Consider the following 20,081-nt stretch of genomic DNA (forward strand, 5'->3'; position numbering starts at 1 on the left):
GAAACAGCTTAAGCCTGCCTTATACCTCAGCCTCTGTCTCCATTACCTGCCTGGAAGGAATATGGTCTATTGAGAATTAAGGGCACTGCACCATTTTATGCCATGAGAAGCTGCAGGCTGACAAGCAAAACCTTCTGGGGAGGATAGTCAAGAGGTATCACAGGAAAGATTGACAACCTGCTGGGTCTTCCTCAGGGAAAACTGATATTGATTACACTCTCCTCTTAAGTCCTGGGTCTGTCTTGTCTGGGAAAGTATGATTGGGTTTGATCAAATCTGGGGAGATCCTCCTCACAAAAAGGTTCCACATAGGCAGGGCGAGAACCAGGAAAACAAGATTTGAAAAATTCTGATCAGTTAAACAGAAGCTATGCTAGAGGTCTAGAATAAGTTGAATTGAATGTTAAAGAACAAACAGAGAACAAAGCCAACCAACTAGAAACCTCTAGGTAAAAGAGAGGAAAGGACCCCCAGAATAAACTAATGAACGAAATCAGATGTCTAGACACCAGCAAAAAATCACAGATCATAGTGGGAAGGACAAATGAGATACTAGAGTTGAACAACAAGTTAAAGATGTTCAAACAAGCCTTTTAAATCAAGTCAATTAGTTGAGAGTAGATGAAGCAAAGGATATGAAGAATAATAAAGAAGACACGGGGTGACCATAAAGAAGAACTTGGAAACTTGAAGAAACAAATAGCAGAAATTACGGGAATGAAAGGCACAATGGAAAAGATGAAAAACAAAATGGGGACATACAGCAGCAGATTTGAAGAGGCAAAGGAAAGGATTAGTGAACTACAGGATAGGACATCTGAAATCCAACACACAGAGGAACAGATTGGGGAAATAATGGAAAAATATGACCAGGGTCTTGGGGAATTGAACGACAACATGAAATGCAAGAATATGCCTGTTGTGGGTGTCTGAAAAGGAGAAGGGAAGAGAAAAGGGCCAGAAAGAATAATAGAGGAAAAATCAGTGAAATTTTCCCAACTCTAATGAAAGACATAAAATTACTGATTCAAGAAGCACAATGTAACCCAAACAGAATAGATCCAAATAGGTCTACTCCAAGACATTTATAAATCAAATTGTCAAATGTCAAAGATAAGAGAGATTCTGAAGGTAGCAAGAGAAAAGTGGTCTGGCATATGCCAGGGAAACTCAGTAATAATGTGCAGATATTTCAGCAGAAGCCATGGAGGTGAGAAGGTAGTGATCCCATATATTTAAGATACTGAAAGAGAAAACTGCCAATCAAGAATTTCATATCCAGCAAAACTGTCCTTCAAAAATGAAGGAGTGGTTTAAAATGTTTTCAGACAAATAGACATCGAGAGAGATTGGTAACAGGAGACCTACTCTACAGGAAATACTAAAAGGAATACCACAGTCAGATAGGAAAAGACAATAGAGAGAGGTTTAGAAAAATGTGTAGAAATGAAGACTTTCAGTGATGGTTAAAAAAAGAGGAAAAATAACAATAGTGAACAATCTTTAAGAGTTAAAGTTGAGAATACATGTTATCAGGAGACAGAAAGAGAGTAGATATTGGGCATCTGATGCTGAATGAGTACAGAATATTCAATAAGGTTGACTGTGAATATCCAGAAATGGATAGCACAATAATTGTACTGATGATAGCACAATATTATAAATATAATGAACAAAGCTGAGCGTGATTGTGGTTGAAAAAGGAAAGCTATGGGAATGTACAATAGAGGATAAAAACAGGGACTGTATAACTTAGCAAAACACAGAGTGAACAATGATGGTGATTAAATATGCGAGTATAAGGAAGTTTTTGCATGAGGTAGAACAAATGAATGTCAACATTACAAGGTGTTGAAATAGGATAGTATATGAAAAAAAATACAATCAATGCAAACTAGGGTCTACAGTTAACAGTAACTGTAACAGTTGCTGTTACAGCTTCCAATAATTGTAACAAAGGCAGTATACCAAAGCTAAATGTCAATAAGAGGGGGATATAAGGGAAGGATATGGGATTCTTGGTGGTGTTGGTATTGTTCATCCCTTTTATTATTTTTATTATTCATTTTTTCCCTCTTCTTTCTTTATGGAAGAAACATAACTGTCCTCATATAGACTTTAGTGGTGAATACATAATTCTATGATTATACTGGGAGCCATTGATTGTTTACTTAGGATGCATTGTTTAGTGTATGAGTAACTGTTTTAAAAATAAACAGAAAGAAATAAGTGCTGGAGAAAATGCACAGAGAGAGATGTAACTATTCACTGTGGGTGCAGTCCCTCTGAATGGTAGTGTGATGGCTCCATAGGAGGGTAACTTCAGGATTGTCATATGATCCTGCAACCCCATTATTAGATAGACTTGGAAGAACTGAAAGCAGGGAAATAAAAGGATATTTGCACACTGGGGTTTATGATGGTAGTATTCACAATTTTCAATGGATGGAGGTGGCCTAAGGGTACATAAACTGATGAACAGAAGGGGAAAATGTGGTGTACACATACAATGGAATACTGAGAGGCTGCAAGAAGGAATTCACCTAGTTGAGGCATGCAACTAGGTGAATGAATCCTGGGGACATTAGGCTGAGTAAAATAAGCCAGAAACAAAAAGATGAATATCGTAAAGCCTCACTAAGAGGGACTAACTATAATGTGCAAATTCTGAGCACTGAATTCAAGAGCATGGGGTATTGGGATAGAACGCGGCAGAGATTGGGCAATCAATGATTAAGGAGTACAGTGTTCAATAACATTTATTTCAAAGGTACCTAGATTGTAAGCTCTTACAGCAGTCACATCTGTTTCTGAGTTTTAACTGCTATTTCTAAATTCTGAGTGATGATCTCTTTGTGTACAACCTGGTCATTCCCTGGAGGTTTGGTTATCTGTATAATACCTGAGACTCAGAGTTAGAGTTCTGCATGTATGAAAGTCAGCATTACCCCATACAGGTACTGTTAAAGAAGCTGAAAAAGAGACTAGAAGCTGCATGTGAGAATGATAGAGGGAAGAGGGCTGGGGACATAAAAAAAAAGAGAGACTAGACTTTAATTAGAGGTATGAATAAAGATGATCTGGTTAGAACTAAGGTAAATCAGAGTACAGGATAAAGGACGATATTGACTATGTTCTGAAACTGCAACTTCTGTGTGAGACCAAAGGAACAGATATTTATTTGGTGCAAATATATACTTTCGGTAGCATACTATCTAATTTAACCTGCCTGGTCAGTTTATTCAAACAACATAATTACATGGAACATTGAATTGGGAATGAGATCTTGTTATTTTATACAGGTTAATGTAGTATCCCAATATAAGCCAGAGCAATTTGTGCAGAAAATAAAAAAGTATTTGGAAAGTCCCTTTGAAGGACTGGGAAAAATGTGGAAATATTAAACTTCACCCCCCGGGGAATTCCTGATAGTCTCACAAACATTAGGGACCATCAATTTTTATTTCTTTTTTTTTCCTTTTTTTAATTAATTTTTAAATTTAAAAAAATATGACAACAAACACAAATATTCTTAACATATGATCATTCCATTCTATATATGTAATCAGTAATTCAAAATATCATCACACAGTGGCATATGCATCATCATATCACTTCTTAGAACATTTGCATCAATTCAGAAAAAGAAATGAAAAGACAACAGAAAAAAAATTTTATATATAACATACCCCTTACCCCTCCCTTTCATTGATCAATAACATTTCAATCTACTAAATTTATTTTAACATTTGTTCCCTCTACTATTTATTTTTATTCCGTATGTTTTACTAGTCTGTTGATAAGGTAGATAAAAGGATCATCAGACACAAGGTTTTCACAATCACACAGTCACATTGTGAAAGCTGTATCATTATACAATCATCTTCAAGAAACATGGCTACTGGAACACAGCTCTAAATTTTCAGGCAGTTCCCTCCAGCCTCTCCATTACATCTTGACTAACAAGGTGATATCTATTTAATGCGTAAGAATAACCTCCAGGATAACCTCTCAACTCTGGAATCTCTCAGTCATTGACACTTCATGTTGTCTCACTTCGCTCTTCCCCCTTTTGGTAGAAAAGGTTTTCTTAATCCCTTGATGCTGAGTCCCAGCTCATTCTAGGATTTCTGTCCCACATTGCCAGAAAGATTTATACCCCTAGGAGTCATGTCCTATGTAGACAGTGGGAGGGAAGTGAGTTTGCTTGTTTGTTGGCTGGAGAGAGAGGTCACATCTGAGCAGCAAAAGAGGTTCTCTTGGGGGTGACTCTTAGGCCTAATTTTAAGTAGGCTTGACCTATCCTTTGTGGGGTCAAGTTCCATATGAACAAACCCCAAGATTGGGGGCTCCACTTATTGTTTTGGTTGTCTCCACTGCTTGTGAGAATATCAAGAATTCTCCACTTGGGGAAGTTGAATTTTCCCACTTTCTCACCATTCCCCCTAAGAGGACATTGCAAATACTTTTTTATTCACGGTTCAAATCACTCTGGGATTTATTGGGGCATTATTCTGGACAAACCTACAAAATCTTAATCCCTACTCAAGGTTCCATGTACTTATTGTGTTCAATTAAGCTGTCCACATAAGTTATATTAAGAAATGCACTAGTCAAAATATAAATTTTATACCAAATAAACATTTTTTGCTTTAGTCTCACACATAAGTTAAAATTTTAAAATATTAATTACCATCTATTTTCAGCACCCTGCAGTAATGACATTCCTTTGTTCTTCCTCATGCAAAAAAAAATTTTAAATTCATTCATTTAGTCACTATCATTATACACTCTAGGCATTCTTAGTTTATACCATCTCAGTCTTTATCATCTATCTTTCTTTCTGATTTCATTTGTGCCCCCAGCCCTTCTCCCTCTATCATTCTCACATTCAGCTTCATTCAGTGTTTTAACATAATTGTATTATAATTAGGTAGTATTGTGCTGTCCATTTCTGAGTTTTTACATTCAGTCCTGTTGCACAATCTGTATCCCTTCAGCTCCAATTACCCAATATCTTACCGTATTTCTATCTCCTTATGGAGGGACCATCAATTTAATAAGCCAACCCCTCGATCTTAGGGCTTAGCCTGTAAAAGAGAAGCTAAACCTATTTATAATTATGCTTAAGAGTCGCACTCAGAAACCTCTTTTGCTGCTCAGATGTGGCCTCTCTCTCTAAGATAACTCTGCAAATAAACCCACTATCCTCCCTCCTAGGCAGGAAATGACTCCCAGGGATGTAAATCTTCCTGGCAATGTGGGACATAACTCCCAAGAAAGAGCCTAATCATGGGATTGAGAAAGCCTTCTTGAAGAAAATGGGAAAAAGTAATGAAACAAAATAATGTTTCAGTGGCTAAGAGATTTCAAATAGAGTCAGGAGGTCATTTTGGAAGTTTTTCTTATGTATTATATAGATATTCCTTTTTAGTTTCTAGTGTATTAGAATAGTTAGAAAGAAATTCCTGAAACTTTTGAACTGAAATCTAGTAGCCTTGATTCTTGATGATGATTTTGTAACTATATAATTCTTTTGATGTGACGATGTGATTGTGAAAACCTTGTGACTAACAGTCCCTTTATCCATTGTCTGGGCAGATGAGTAAGAAAATAAAGACAATAAATAAATAAATAATAAGGGTATAAGGGCATGGGTGGTTGAGGTATTCTTTTTTTATTTTTTTGAGTAATGAAAATGTTCTAAAATTGAAGAAAAAAATGGATGGAGGACCCCAGGTTTCTGATATTCCCCATCCTAATTATGAACCCTCCAGTTTTGCATGTATTTTAAGAATGAGGCATTCTTAAATCAAGTGACCCTCATCGTCACCTGACACATAACAGTTGAAATCACCTTTTTATTTTCCAAAATTAAACACCATAATTTGGGTGCTAAATATCAGAAAATAAAAAGCTTTCTCTAACATTGTTAGAATTCCTGTGAACTTATTAAACAAGAGCCATAACTTTCATTTTCTGAAAGGTCTAGGTAAAGTACTAGTCAGACAATGAACTTAATAAACAAGAGGAGGCAATGAGAGCTACATTCTGATGATTGCAAGCTCCTTTAGGACATAATGTTCCCTTCCTTTAGCCTAGAGTGGAAACTATGGTGCAAAAAGGGATTTCAACATTCTGGCATCTTTTAATCCATTTGCTCTCTTGTGATTTCCCAGATCAAGCAGATTTTAAGACATAAAAACGAATATTCAATTCTGAAATACAATGTAAATGATTAGGAGATAGTCCAAATCACTTCTCATTCACCATGAGAATTGCATTCTTGCCCCTACCCCTTCTTTCATTCCTGACCCAGAAACTCTGTCTCTATGAAGATATCACTTATACCGTAGGATGAAACAAACTACTCCCGATAGTAAAACGCCCTTATCTCTGTAGTAGCCCCTGGAGCTGTTCTGGAAGACAGCAACACCAATTCTAATACTGACACCAATACTACTAGAATATTTACTCAGTTATTACAATGTGTCAGGTACTGTTCTAAGCCCTTTGCAAGGATTTTCTCATTAGATTATCACAATAATCTGCTCAAATATTACATCCTGAGATGCCTCATCTTTCTGCCACATAGAAGTATTCTTTCCTCTCTATGTTATTGTTCTAGTTTGCTAGCTGCCAGAATGCAGTATACCAGAAATGGAATGGCTTTTAAAAGGGGGAATTTAATAAGTTGCTAGTTTACAGTTCTAAGGCTGAGAAAATGTCTCAATTAAAACAAGTTGTGCTGGTTTGAAATGATGTATGTCCTCTAGAAAAGCCATGCTTTAATCAAAATCCCATTTCAAAAAGACAGAATAATCCCTAATCAATACTATATGTTTGAAACCGTAATCAGATCATCTCCCTGGAGATGTGATTTAATCAAGAGTGTTTTTTAAGATGGATTAGGTAACGACGTGTCTCCACCCATTTGTGTGGGTCTTGATAAGTTCCTGGAGTCCTATAAAAGAAGAAATATTTTGGAGAATGAAGGAGATTCGGAGAGAGCAGAGAATGCTGCAGCACCACGAAGCAGAGAGTCCACTAGCCAGCGGCCTTTGGAGATGAAGAAGGAAAATGCGTCCCAGGGAGCTTCATGAAACCGGAAGTCAGGAGAGAAAGTTAGCAGATGACACCTTGTTCACCATGTGCCCTTCCAGCTGAGAGAGAAACCATGACTGTGTTCACCATATGCCTTCTCAGATAAGAGAGAGACCCTGAACTTCATCAGCCTTCTTGAACCAAGGTATCTTTCCCTGGATACCTTTGATAGGACATTTCTATAAACTTGCTTTAATTGGGACATTATCTTGGCCTTAGAACTGTAAACTAGCACCTTATTAAATTCCCCCTTTTAAAAGCCATTCTGTTTCTGGTATATTGCATTCTGGGAGCTAACAAACTAGAAGACAAGTCAATAGAAATGTCCAATTTAAGGCATCCAGGGAAAGATACCTTGGTTCAAGAAGGCCGATGAAGTTCAATGTTTCTCTCAGCTGGCAAGAGGTGTATGGCAAACATGGGAGTGTCTGCTGGCTTTCTTGTGGCTCTGCCAAAGGGACTCTCTCCAAAATATTTCCTCTTTTAAAGGATTCCAGTAAGCAACTCCTCCTTCAATGGGTGGAGACACACCTCCATGGAAATCATCTAATCAAAAATTACCACTCACAATTGGGTGGGTCACATCTCCATGGAAACAATCAAAATCCTCCCACCCAGAAATACTGAATAAGGATTAAAGGACATGGCTCTTTTTGGGCCCACCACAGATTCAAATCAGCACAGTTATTAAACTCATTTACTTTCCTTTTCAGACTGTGATATCACAATAATTGTCACATATTGTCCCTTCCATTAGAATAGAATGTCTTAACAGTTCTCACCTCAGTATCAGAAGAAATCCAGGCCTATATTCAGTAAATATTGAATGAAAGAATGAATAGATAAATAAGAAATAATCTACTTGAAAGCTATCAAGCCTTTAAAGCACAAGAAACCTAGCAGTTTGTACTGGAAGCACAGGTTTTTGGTGGTAGGAAATAACTATGGTTGACCTTACCACTGTTGAACAGTGTCCACCCCATTCTTTCACTAACTAGGAAACATGCATTGGTTCCCCATTTCATTCAGGATAAGGGCCAAAATCTCCTCTCCTTCAAGTCTCTACTCAGATCCATTCCTTTTAGGGGACCCTCTCCTTACTACCATGTATTATACTGAGACCTACCTGCTCCTGCCCTGGCACACTCCATGAACTTTCCTCTTTTTCTTTTTTCTACAGCCTCTATCTCTGATCACATACCTGAAAACTTACATTTTATTATGTTTACTTTATTCTGATCTCTGACATTACTCTAGTCCCTAGAATAAATCTAGAATACAATGAACATAATATATGTCTTTGTTAAATGAATTAATGAATGTACTCCTCAATCTTTATCCAGAATGTCAAAATGTTAATTGAGAATATTGTTAGTAAAGAGGGTTGTGTGACTGAACTGGAAACTCACTTTGTTCAAAGTTACCATGACTTTCGACTATCTAAATTGAACACTAGTACATTTTCATTGTCTGGTTTCAATTTAAAAGTTTATCACTTAACCAAAGCACCTGTCATTATTGTAAGATTCCCAAAATTATGCCTCTATTTAATTATTGTATATTGATGATTGCATTTGTAAGGCAGCATTGGTGGGGTGTACCTGGGGATATTTAGGATGTTCATTAATTTTATCAACAATCAATTAACACCTCCTCATCGAGTAGGATAAATTTCTAGGAAATAATCTTATTTATGTATGGGAAGTTTTGTTACCCTATTCAGGTGGACAATTCTGGATATATTCCCTAATTCGAAAGAGTATACCCTATTTGAGACCTGGACCCCAAAATGTGCTTAAGATAATTTTAAACCAAATTTCTGGTGCACAAAGGCAAAGGAGAAACTAAAAATTTTAAATCCATAAGAAAAAATACAGGAAACATTCCAGATGCTCAGGAACCCAATTTCCTCAGATAATAAATCAGTACAATTATATATTCCATCTTTCATACACTCACATCCCTACATCATGACCTCATATACCCTAAATAAAAGTAGGGAAAATCAAGATAAGTAAGGGGAATTGATGAGTAACATAAAGAAGGTTAAAGAATTAACGGAGAATAGGTTGATTCATAAACAACAACGATCCAACAGGGTATATACACATGAGTGGAATTATATTTTTAGTATTGCATTTCTTGGTTTACTCAGAACCATGTATTAGTTATTTATTTAAATACTTTAATATTATTATTAAATATTGATATATTTCACTATTACCTTATTTTAATTTTTTCTAAAGAGACACATAAGTGCCACTTGACAAACAGAATTATGGGCTTTAAAACTATAAGGAAGATACAGTTTATTCCAGCAATGAATATATGCTTGCCTAGGATTTTATTTTATAGGGGAAAAAAATCTTCTAATTTTATAAGGAACAAGTTTTTTCGTTTTGAAATTTCATTGATGTGAACTATACAATTTCAATGAGCCCTTTGTCCATTTTTTTCATATTGAATTTTATTTTAATACCTCAAAGTCTTTAGCAAACACTATTAGTTTAAAATGTCTAAAATAATTAGAGGCTTTTATAAATAGCTAAATGCATAATAAAGTCATTTTTAAGTAAAAATCATCTTCTGTAGAGTTGCTGATGGCATTTGTAACACTGGGGTGTGTGACCTCTGAGTACATGGGTTCGCAGGGGGGCATTTATCAGAGGCAGCAGACATAATAGCATTTATCACTTTTATTTCTAGGACCAGTTAAGCTAGTGGAAATGTGACAAAGTCTAAAGGAGAAAACAAGGTACAAAACCAAGTTTGTTAGCTGCCAAGGGCTACTACCACAGTATGAAATGGCACTATGTAAGTTAAAGAAAAGAAAACATAAAGGAATGGGTGATTAATTTTCTATTGGACCCATAGGCTTCAATATGGACAAACTGGATGCAAATAAAGGCTTTGACTTAGGGCAAACACTGGCAAATGTCATTTGTTCTTAGAAGTTTTACTCAGAAGCCTATGCAGTCTTCTCGGATTCCTCCCCCTACCCTATACTCCACAAGCACTATTAATTGCCCATTTTTGCTGTTTTTTTTTTTAAAAAAATACATATATACCTCTATTAGCACAAAACAGAGTATATAAAAAGCATTTGTTTAAAAGTTTACCTTCCCTACTATACCAATATCCATCAAGGAAGAGCCCATTTCAAATTCATCTTTGCTTATCTAAACTTTAGGGCAGAAACTATTCATAGATAGTCTAAAATAAATATAGATAAACACATGAAAATAAAATAAATGAGTCATATTTTTCCACAGAGAAATCTTGAAGTTGAAAGGGAAGCCATTGTGATATTTCTTGTTGGAAGACCCAATTTATGTCAATGAAATCAGAGGTAGAATACTTAGTCTAGAGAGAGAAAGGCAAGGATAGCTTTGTAAATTTGAGAAGAGAGGAATATCTGTTTATAGGCACTCTGGGAACATAGAAAAGGAGTTAATAATGCATCAGTAAAAGGATCTGTAAGCATTTCATTTCCAGGAAGTGCTCATGATTTTGGTTCCTTGTTCATCTAGGTGCACGGGAAATCTTTTGTTGCCCATCTATGATGTGCAATTTCTAAATCATTTCTGATATCTACTGTAATCCCAAACCTGCTGAGCATTGAAATGGCATTTAGTGGACTATGCCAGAAAGAAAGGTGAGGAAATCCAGGTAATAAAGCAAACAATCTCGGAGCTAAAAAAGAACAAAAATAAATAAATAAAAATAAGGAAAGGAGGAGGGGGAGTGGAAGGGATGGGAGGAAGGGGAACTATGTAATACAATCATCCTTCTACTAGAAAACTTTTTCAAGTCTCCTATCAGCTTGTTTGTTGCTCCATCCTCAACAAAGACCCAGTTAAATGTGTCCATGCTCCTCTTATAAGCACTTGTACCCCATGGCCCATAAGCCATCTAAGCCACACATTTAGTGAAACAGTTGCCTTCCTCGCTCTGTTCTTGGGCTCTGAGCCTGTGTTATCATTAAGACATTATGGATAAGTTACTCATGATTTTGACTAGTGAGCTCAAAGATATAACACATAGTATTTTTGGATTAGTATGGAGAGAAATGAAGTTAAACTTTTGTGAACCTGGTCATATATGCATAAATCTACTGTAAAAGACAGAATGTCTTCCAGGACAGAGACAGGGAGCTCACAGTGATTGATAGTAGCTTAAGCAATATCATCAATAAAAGTTAAAAAAAAAAAGGTGTCAACAAAAGATGGATCGTTAGTATGGAAAAAGAGAAACAGAAATGGGAGTCGCAGTAGTGTAACTTAGAAAGTTTTAGTTATTGGTGTATCAGAAAGACACATGGAGGCTGGGTTTCAAGAAAATTCTTAATACACTGCATGTTTCCTGGATATGGCCTCATGTTACCTTGAAAGCAACATTCCTTTATATCTCTTCCCCTTTAATTCCAAACATTAAAATCAATCCTTTGACCATGGATATATTGAATAGCAAGGACCCAACTGCAACTTAATAAATTAACACAGAAAGAACATTCACTGACTTTAAAAATTCAGTGTATAAACCAGTTTAAAGTTATTTCTTATTGTAAAATTTTTAGCAAACTTTATTGCTGTACACATCAGCCTTTTGTGATTTGGCTAATCAAATCATCTCAGGGTGTAATGTAAAAGTAGAATTTCTGATCCTAAAATGTAAGATACTTGATCAGATTTCCCTCTTTTTGATATTTTACATAGGCATAGAATATACACTCACTGCTGTTCACTGTTAGATCCGAAAGAATATCTATATTTAAACTTCTTACCGGTTTCTTTGGTCGTCATAGAAAAGAACACTGGTGAAAAATGACACAGGTCTAAAGGATTTGAAACTCAGGTGGCAGATGAGAACAGTGTTACTTCCATCGAGAGAGCCTGTAATTTCTTTGCCATTTGGAAACTTCACAGAAAGAGGATGAATCTCATCACCATCAAGAAGCGTCACAGCAGGAATCTTGACATGCAGAGTCGAGCTTCTGTTTGACATTTTAAGAAAAATATTTGTTATAGTTCAAAATGCTTGTATGCAATTGGAGTTAAAGCTATATTACTTTGTTTTATAAAACAACAGAAAAACTAAAAATAACAAATATTTCAATAATATTCCGAATCATAAAAGTATTTTTGCATTGTTTCTTATTTTCTGGCCTCAATAAAAAATTGATTGCTTTTAAATTTAACCAAGAACAACATAAGATGATCAAGTCTCTTTTGCCTTATAAAAATAAAAGATAAAATATCTGATTTAATGACATTGCATTTTCAACCACACTATGATCTAAATCCTATTGCCCTAATCATGTTCCCACAAGGATTAACTCCCAAATAAATATTTTAATACCTAAAGCTCTAAGGCATGTTTATTAAATTATATTAACAGATGCATGTACACACAGAGGTTTTTTGAAGTTGGGTACTATGCAAGTAAGCACTTGTACACATATAATCTATCATAGATATTTTTGAATGGTTACTTTTCCATTAATATTTACGTGATATTTCATTATATATCCATAATTTATTTAGACAATGCAAAATGTTTCTGATTTTAATGATGTAATATGCAGCATTCAGTTTTAAATCTAATTTCTGCTCTATAATTGTTTAGTCTCAATAAATATTTAACTATAATACTTTGGGTTTTCTGTTATGTATGTAGTCTTCTACAGCAAATAAGAAGAGTTAACATATTCAGGAGTCATATTTCTCCAATATTAGTTTAATCAGAATGAGGATTGTTCAACTAATGAACTAGATAAAACATAAAGAAAACTTTCAACTCAGATTTGACAGGTATGGGGGGAGTATTGGATAAAACATGTAAAAGAAACTAAAAAATCAAGTTTGAATCCAGGTTTTTTCTAATTATAATTAACTAAGTTTCATTGGATAAATCATTAATGTGTCAACTTTATTGTACATATATTAACAGAAGATTGATTTACATCATCTCTAGAGTCCCTCCTTCATCTAAAGTTGTAAGACACAACTTTCGACTTGACATAGTTTTCAAATTGGGAACTTCATACATTACCTCAAAAATCGAAAGCTTAAAAATTAATTCATAAATTAGATAATTTTCTTTGATTAAAAAACACTGTCTAGCACAATATAATTCAAGCCACTGCAATTTCCAGTTTAAGCAACAAAATGTAGTGTCTGCTTAAAGAGAGGGTTTTGCAAAACCTGCAAATGGAAAGTTAAGTTAAAGTTGAAGAACTATACTCCCTCACAAACCAAATACATTTAGAGTAAGATTCACGGCATAAGTAAGCACACAGTATATCTTAGAGACCAGAAATTAGAAATAAGAGTGGTAATATGCACTTCAACTTGGATAATTTAATTTATGTTCAAACACTACAGCTTACTTGGAACTTATCTAGATCTCAGAGTGGTCACTAGTAAAATAAGAAAATGAATAGGGAAACTCGGAAGGGGGTAGAAGAAATAGCAGTCTCTCAAAATAATGTTTCTAGGCAATTCATATTGATGCACAAATCCTCACAATCAATATCATTTTAACCTGCCAGCTAGCTACTCTCCGTTTTACTTAAATGGCAATTATTTTCAAACGGCCTCAGATAGTTTTCAACAACTTAATATGCATGACTTCAAACTTTGCACTTTTGTTAAAATTTTCATTAACTATTCCTATACTGGTTAGGATTTGTACATTTTTATTATTTAAATATTTATATATATAAAAGAGTATATGACATATATGAGAGTTAAGAGGTATAAAAACAAAATGGATACCCATGAACCTACTGTCCACTTGAATTAAAGAACATTTCCAGAACATCTGTATCTCTCTGGGTTCTCCTGCCCCAACCCATCTCCTTATATTCCTTAGTGTTCCTTAAACACAAGGTATCCGCAATCTAGAATGTTCGTTTAATAACGGCTATATGTTGTTTTTATTTCTAAATACCCATATATAGGTACATATTTCTAAATACAAATATATTTGACTTTTCTTTCTTTGTTTCTTTTTATATAAAGATTATCAATATATGCCGTTTTATTTGGCATTAAAATTTTCTCTCTCTCTCTCTCTCTATACATATATATATATATTTGGCATGGACAAGCTCCAGGAATTGAACCCGGGTCTCTGGCATGGCAGGAAAGAATTCTGCCATTCAGCCATCGCATCGCCTTTATCTCAATATTTTGTTTCAAAGATTCTTGACACAGTTGCCTCATTAGCCGAACTTCGTCCACTTTTACAGTTATATAATATTTGAATTTATGCAATATCACAAATTATTTACCCTTTGTCTTGTCAAAGGACATTTGGGAGGTTCTAAGTTTTGATATTCTGAAAAGTAACTATTAAAAAACTTGAGGGCCACGGTGGCTCAGCAGGCAAGAATGCTCGCTGCCATACCAGAGGACCTGGGTTTGATTCCCCGTGCCTGCCCATGTAAAAAAAATAAAAAAATAAAAAACTTGAAAAACCACATAGTACAAACGTGCAAGAGTTTTTCTAGAGATACTGAAAAGTGAAATGGATGGGCTGTGAAATATGCAAATATTACACTTCACAGAGTATTATTCTGCGTGGTTGTATTCACTGACAATGAGACAAGTTACCAGACTTCTTAATGTTTACCGACCTAGGTCAGGAAAAATGCTATCTTATTGTACTATCTAATTTTCATTCCCAAGCTTACAAAACAGTCAATTATTTGTCTTCATATGCTTATTTTCCATTCACAAATTCTCTTATGTGAATTACACATTGATGATTTTTTGCCATTTTTACTGTTATTTTATTTTTCTTTTTGATTAATTTGCAATAGTTACTTTTTTATTAGAGAAGTTGTGAGTTTATAAAACAATCATGCATAAAATATAGGATTCCCGTATGCCACCCCACCACCAACACCTTGCATAGTTTTGGGACATTTGTTACTATTAACAGTAGCAATTTTTAATAAATTTTACTATTTGTTTACAGTAGTTACTTTTTTGCAATTGATAACAACTGTAAGATTGTCTAAATAGTTTATTTAAACATTTTTAAAGATGAAAGATTATTAAACTAGCTTTAATGTCCATATTTGCATTAGGTGTGTTTTCTTTCCCACATAACCACCATCCATTTCCAAACCTCTTATCTTCAGCCTCAATAGAAATTCTGTAAAACTTTAAGCATCAACCACCTATTTTCTAACCCCAATCTTTCTCCTGGTAACCTATATTGGAGACTCTAACGCCATGAGTTTGCTTATTATAACAAGTTCATAACAGTGAAATCATACAATATTTCTCTTTTTGTATCTGGTTTATTTGACTCAACATAATGTCCTCAAGGTTCATTCTTGTTGTCACATGCATAAAGACTTTCTTTCTTTTTACAGCTGAATAATATTCTATAGTATGTATACAATGCATTTTGCTTATCCATTCTTCAGTTGATGGGCAGTTAGGTTGCTTCCATTTTTTGGCAATTGCATATAATGTCACTATGAACATCAATGTGCAAATGATTTTAAGTCAATGAGTGTATTTTTAGTATCTTCTCTGTGTCTTTCATTCTTATAATTTCTGTTATGTTTCTTTTTATACTTTCAAATTCGTCTTTATGCTCACCCAGTGCCTTTTTTTAAAGCCATTTATTTTAAAAAAAACAGCTCATCAAATCACACACAAGCAGATACACAATTACTGAAGTGGCCCTGTAATAGACACCAGTTGGGCATTCACCACACGGTAAATGAAAAATACAGCTGAAAAAGGAGTCTGTTGAGTATTTCATTGTCAGATGCCTACTTGACTCCTGCTGAATGGCTTTAAGTTAGCATACAGCAGGTGAGAGTACAATATCTGATACCTCAAGACTCCATTAAAAAACAAAACAAAAGAAGAACCATTCTCCCCTCTGCACAAGAAAAGTCTATCCACTTTTTTTTTCCTTTGTGTAAGTAGAAGCCAAGTTTCTCTTCCAAAATGGTTCAACATTCCCAATCAGAAGTGTTGTATGATAACCTAGTACTGTGCTTTCTTGAGCCATCTAATTTTCTTCACCTTCTGATTCAGATTCTTCTGCATTCTCTAATCATTCAACAAATTTCTTCATCTGGTCAAGGAAAACACTTTTGCCTGTGGCAACATGTACTTTATTTGTACCATTTCAATATCACTTCTTCGCTCAGGATGTCATCTTTATAAAACAGAACCACAATCTTCTGACAGGGTTTCATGAAATGTATGTTGTTGTAACAATATTCCTGAACTTTCTGGAAGAGGATCAGCTCTGACTGACTTTAAGAGCTGAACATAGCCAGTAGGGGAGTGTATTGCCTCAGGTGCTTAAGAACTTGCTCTGCAACAAGTTCCTCATTTATGTTCCATTCAACAGCATTCATTATACAGGCCCACAGGAGTCCAATCACTGCTGTTTCTGGAAGATCATTCTTCTTCATTTCTTCTTTGACATGGAGCACCACCTCTCCTTGACTGGGCATTCCTGAGAAAAATGCTCCTGGAGCTCCTTCTGGAGTTCCTTCCTGGTGCTAAGGGACCACTGGACTCTAGAGGAAGTTAGAAAGCCCCTTCAGACCTGCATCTGTGAAATATTTAGCAAAATGATCCCTGCTCTATTTGTTACCTGGAAAGAGTTCAAGCAGCCTCATGTCTATGTTAGATTTTCTTAAAAAGGAGGTAACAGTGTTGGCATCCTTTTTTACCATCCGTGCTTTAAAAAGTTAGACAGCAGGGCTGGCCACGGTGGCTCAGCAGGCAAGGACGCTTGCCTGCCATGCCAGAGGTCCCGGGTTTGATTCCCGGTGCCTGTCCATGTTAAAAAAAAAAAAAAAAAAGAACCAAAAGTTCGACAGCAAATGAGCCCATGATGCCTTGTTTGACTAGGTTGTCAGTGAAGAGACTGGTGAGGGTGGTGGCAGGAAGAATGCCATTGTCCAGCAGTACCCCCAACATCATTGCCCATTTCGTCTGCTCTGTTTCAGAAAAGGCTTTAAGAAAGAGGAGAAGCTTTTTCATTTCATCCTCAAATGACTTTTCCAAATAGCTGCATCACCTGATCAGTTTATTGAAGACCTGAGCATTGTTTCCAATGGTTTCATCATCTTCATTTGCTGTAAACACACAGTGGTTGATCATCTTGGTCTTGTCACCATCATCTATGCATGTTCCTCCAGGGACCAGCATACTGACAGCCACCAGGATATCAAAGAGTGTGTCTGCATAGCAATGATAATCTAATCTTGAGCCTGTAGAGTCTAGGAACTTGGTTACAGCTTCAGGTCATCACCAGCCTCATTAAGCCCCTGGACAAGTGAATCCCAGAAAATTGTGGGTTTGAGTTTTTCTTTTTCATCCCTTTTCTGAGTTTTGAACTACTGCCTGTTAGCAGTGACTTCTGATGCTTATTCATAAAATTTCTGTCTGAGGAGGTAGCAGCAATGCAAGAGGCTAGGACTGCAGTGATTATGGCGGCAGTGGCAGCAACAGTGGCTGCAGGAGACAATGGAGGAGTGAAGACCCAGTGTCTTCTCAATATCCTTTATCTCTTTAGCCTTATTTTCCTTCATCACCTTGAATTCATTTAGGAGATTTGTTTGGACATCTTTGATTATATGTTTGAACATCTTTGATTATTTGTTTCAAATTCTGTCTCTCCTTTGAACTTCTAATTTGTTCCTTTGACTGGGCCATATCTTCTTAGTATGGCTTGTAATTTTTTGCTGATGTCTTGGCACTGGATTGTCTTAACGAATTTACTCTGAAGGTCAGTTTCTTTTTTTGTCTAGGGTTTTATTGTTGATTCGTTTTGTGTTAAGGCTCTTCTTCGATGTTTGGTTCAACTAATTCTAGAGCTTTAAAATAGCCCATTTTTAATCACATCTTTCAGCTCTTATCTGATTCTTACCTTGGATATAGGGTATAATTTTTAAGATTGTACTTTTTATGCAATTGTTTCACCTCCAGGAAAAAGTTTCCTTTCCTCTTTCCTACTCTAGGCATCTTATCTGTTCTGTTTATGTTTTATCTCTGTAGTTCTTTTATGCTCCTTTCATAGTCTCTAGCTGCTTTTACCTGGAAGGCAAATTCTGGGTGGAAGGTATCCCAAAAAAGGACCCTCCCAAGTCAGTATCACTCAGCCAAAACAGACCCAAGGACCCATAAAGGGGTGCAGACAGATTCCAAAGTGCCCTGGGAAGGGTATTAGAAAGGACACCAAAAGCCTCTTTGATGGTTTTCCAAAGCTGTGCTTTCCAGGTCTGCCCAGCAGTTGCCACTCTTTAGCAAACTGCTCCCTGCAGCCCTGAAGAGGTCTTGTAGTTTGCTTTCTTTCTTCCTTCCTTCCTTCCTTTCTTTCTTTCATTCATGGCTGGGTCACATTTCATTATTTTTCCATTGCAGGTGAGAATTCTACCACTGAACTACTCTTATGCCCCCAGCCTTGTGTCTTTTTAAATCTCCACCACCTTTGGCCCAAATGGGTTGAAAGAGTAGCTCAGAGCTGGGGCCCAATGATCCAAATTTGTTAATCAAAAGCCATGATCATTGCTCACCTGTGCCCACCCCATTCTTGGGGAAGAGGATTTTTACGTCTCTTTCTGACAGCAGCAGCCAGCCAGAAACTGGATCTCACCAGAAGAATGGGGGGAGGGTGCTGGTAGCCACTGCACAGAGAGCTTCTCACTGTCCTTTGCAGTAGTTCATAGTTCATAGTTGATTGGTCTTTTCCTCTTGTTCCTCCCTGGATGCTTTTCAGTGGTCTTCTGGCCCTCAGAGCCACAGACAGTTGTTTCAACAGTCCCTGCCTGTTTAATAGGTACTTTGGTGGAAGGACTGAGTCCTGGAGCACCCTACTCTGTCATTTCTGGGGAAATTGTTTTCTCTGTCATCTATTTTTGTTAGGACAATTTTATGTCTTTTTAAAGAAATCTACAAGAAATAAAAATGTTTTACTTATTTATTATTTTAATTTTGCCTTTCATACCTGAGTTTTTAATCCATTTTACTTGATTTTGCTTATCATGTGAGACAGTGATTCAGTTTGAATTATTACCATAATTAATTGTCTAGCACCATTTATGGAGCAGCAGCCTCCTTTATCCAAAGATCTGCAATACCATTTTTACCATGTATCTAGTATCAGTTTATGTGTGGGTCTATTTCAAGTAAGTTTCTCTATTCCATTCTTTAGTCATTTTATCTATCCCTGTATCACTATTACATTGGTTTAATCTTGATATTTGGTCAAAGAAGCACCCCACCCCTCACATCTTATTCTTCTTTATGGTAGCTAGCCCATTCTTGATTCTTGCATCTTTCATATAAAATTTAGAATTGTGCTTATCAATTTGCAAGAAAAGCTTTACTGATTTTATATTGAAGTTATATTGAAAATGTAAATCAAATTTTAGTGATTTGTATTTTATGCCATATTTACTATTCCACTCTATGAATATGCTGTGAATCTCTATGTGTTTATAAGTGATTTTACCTGGTTATCTTTTGTTTGGTATAGACTTAATTACCTTTGAAATTTTGAAGTTATTATAAATAGGATAATTTAAATTGTGTGTTCTAAATGTTATATGTTGAAATTCTCTTAAATATTGAATGCCTATCTTGATAAATGATCTTTATAGGTTTAAATAATTTTCCTGTATATTATTTGAGAATCTTATATGACTTCAAGTTATGGTGCCTTCCTTTTCATGAAAGCTTAGTGATATTTCATATTAAGTTCATATTTGGTTGATCACAATTTTTAGAAATCTGTGGGCCAAAACTGAGGATGGTTTTACTTATAGCAGAATTTCACAAAGTGTGGTCTATAGACCAGTAGCTTCAGTACTACCCAGAAACTTGTTAGAGATAAAAATTCTTGTGCCCCATTCCAGTCTTCCTGATTCATACATTCTACAGATGGGACTCAATAATCTCTATTTTTAAAAGGCCTCTGGGTGATTCTGA

At 35.7% G+C, this 20,081-nt stretch overlaps 1 protein-coding gene and 1 pseudogene across 2 annotated transcripts in view; both read right to left on the reverse strand.

Annotated features, from left to right (window-relative positions):
• The window catches only part of CFAP47 (cilia and flagella associated protein 47), a 429,253-nt gene that overhangs the window by 287,707 nt on the left and 121,465 nt on the right, over positions 1–20,081 (reverse strand). For both annotated transcript variants that reach the window (XM_077144877.1, XM_077144876.1), the window contains exon 26: positions 11,888–12,097. In XM_077144877.1, coding sequence (XP_077000992.1) covers positions 11,888–12,097 — 210 coding nt within the window. The remainder of the gene's footprint in view (positions 1–11,887; positions 12,098–20,081) is intronic.
• On the reverse strand, positions 16,144–17,559 carry LOC143670783 (eIF5-mimic protein 1-like; annotated as a pseudogene).

This window comes from Tamandua tetradactyla, chromosome X (assembly GCF_023851605.1).
Source record: "Tamandua tetradactyla isolate mTamTet1 chromosome X, mTamTet1.pri, whole genome shotgun sequence".
In the NCBI taxonomy this organism is placed as follows: domain Eukaryota; kingdom Metazoa; phylum Chordata; class Mammalia; order Pilosa; family Myrmecophagidae; genus Tamandua; species Tamandua tetradactyla.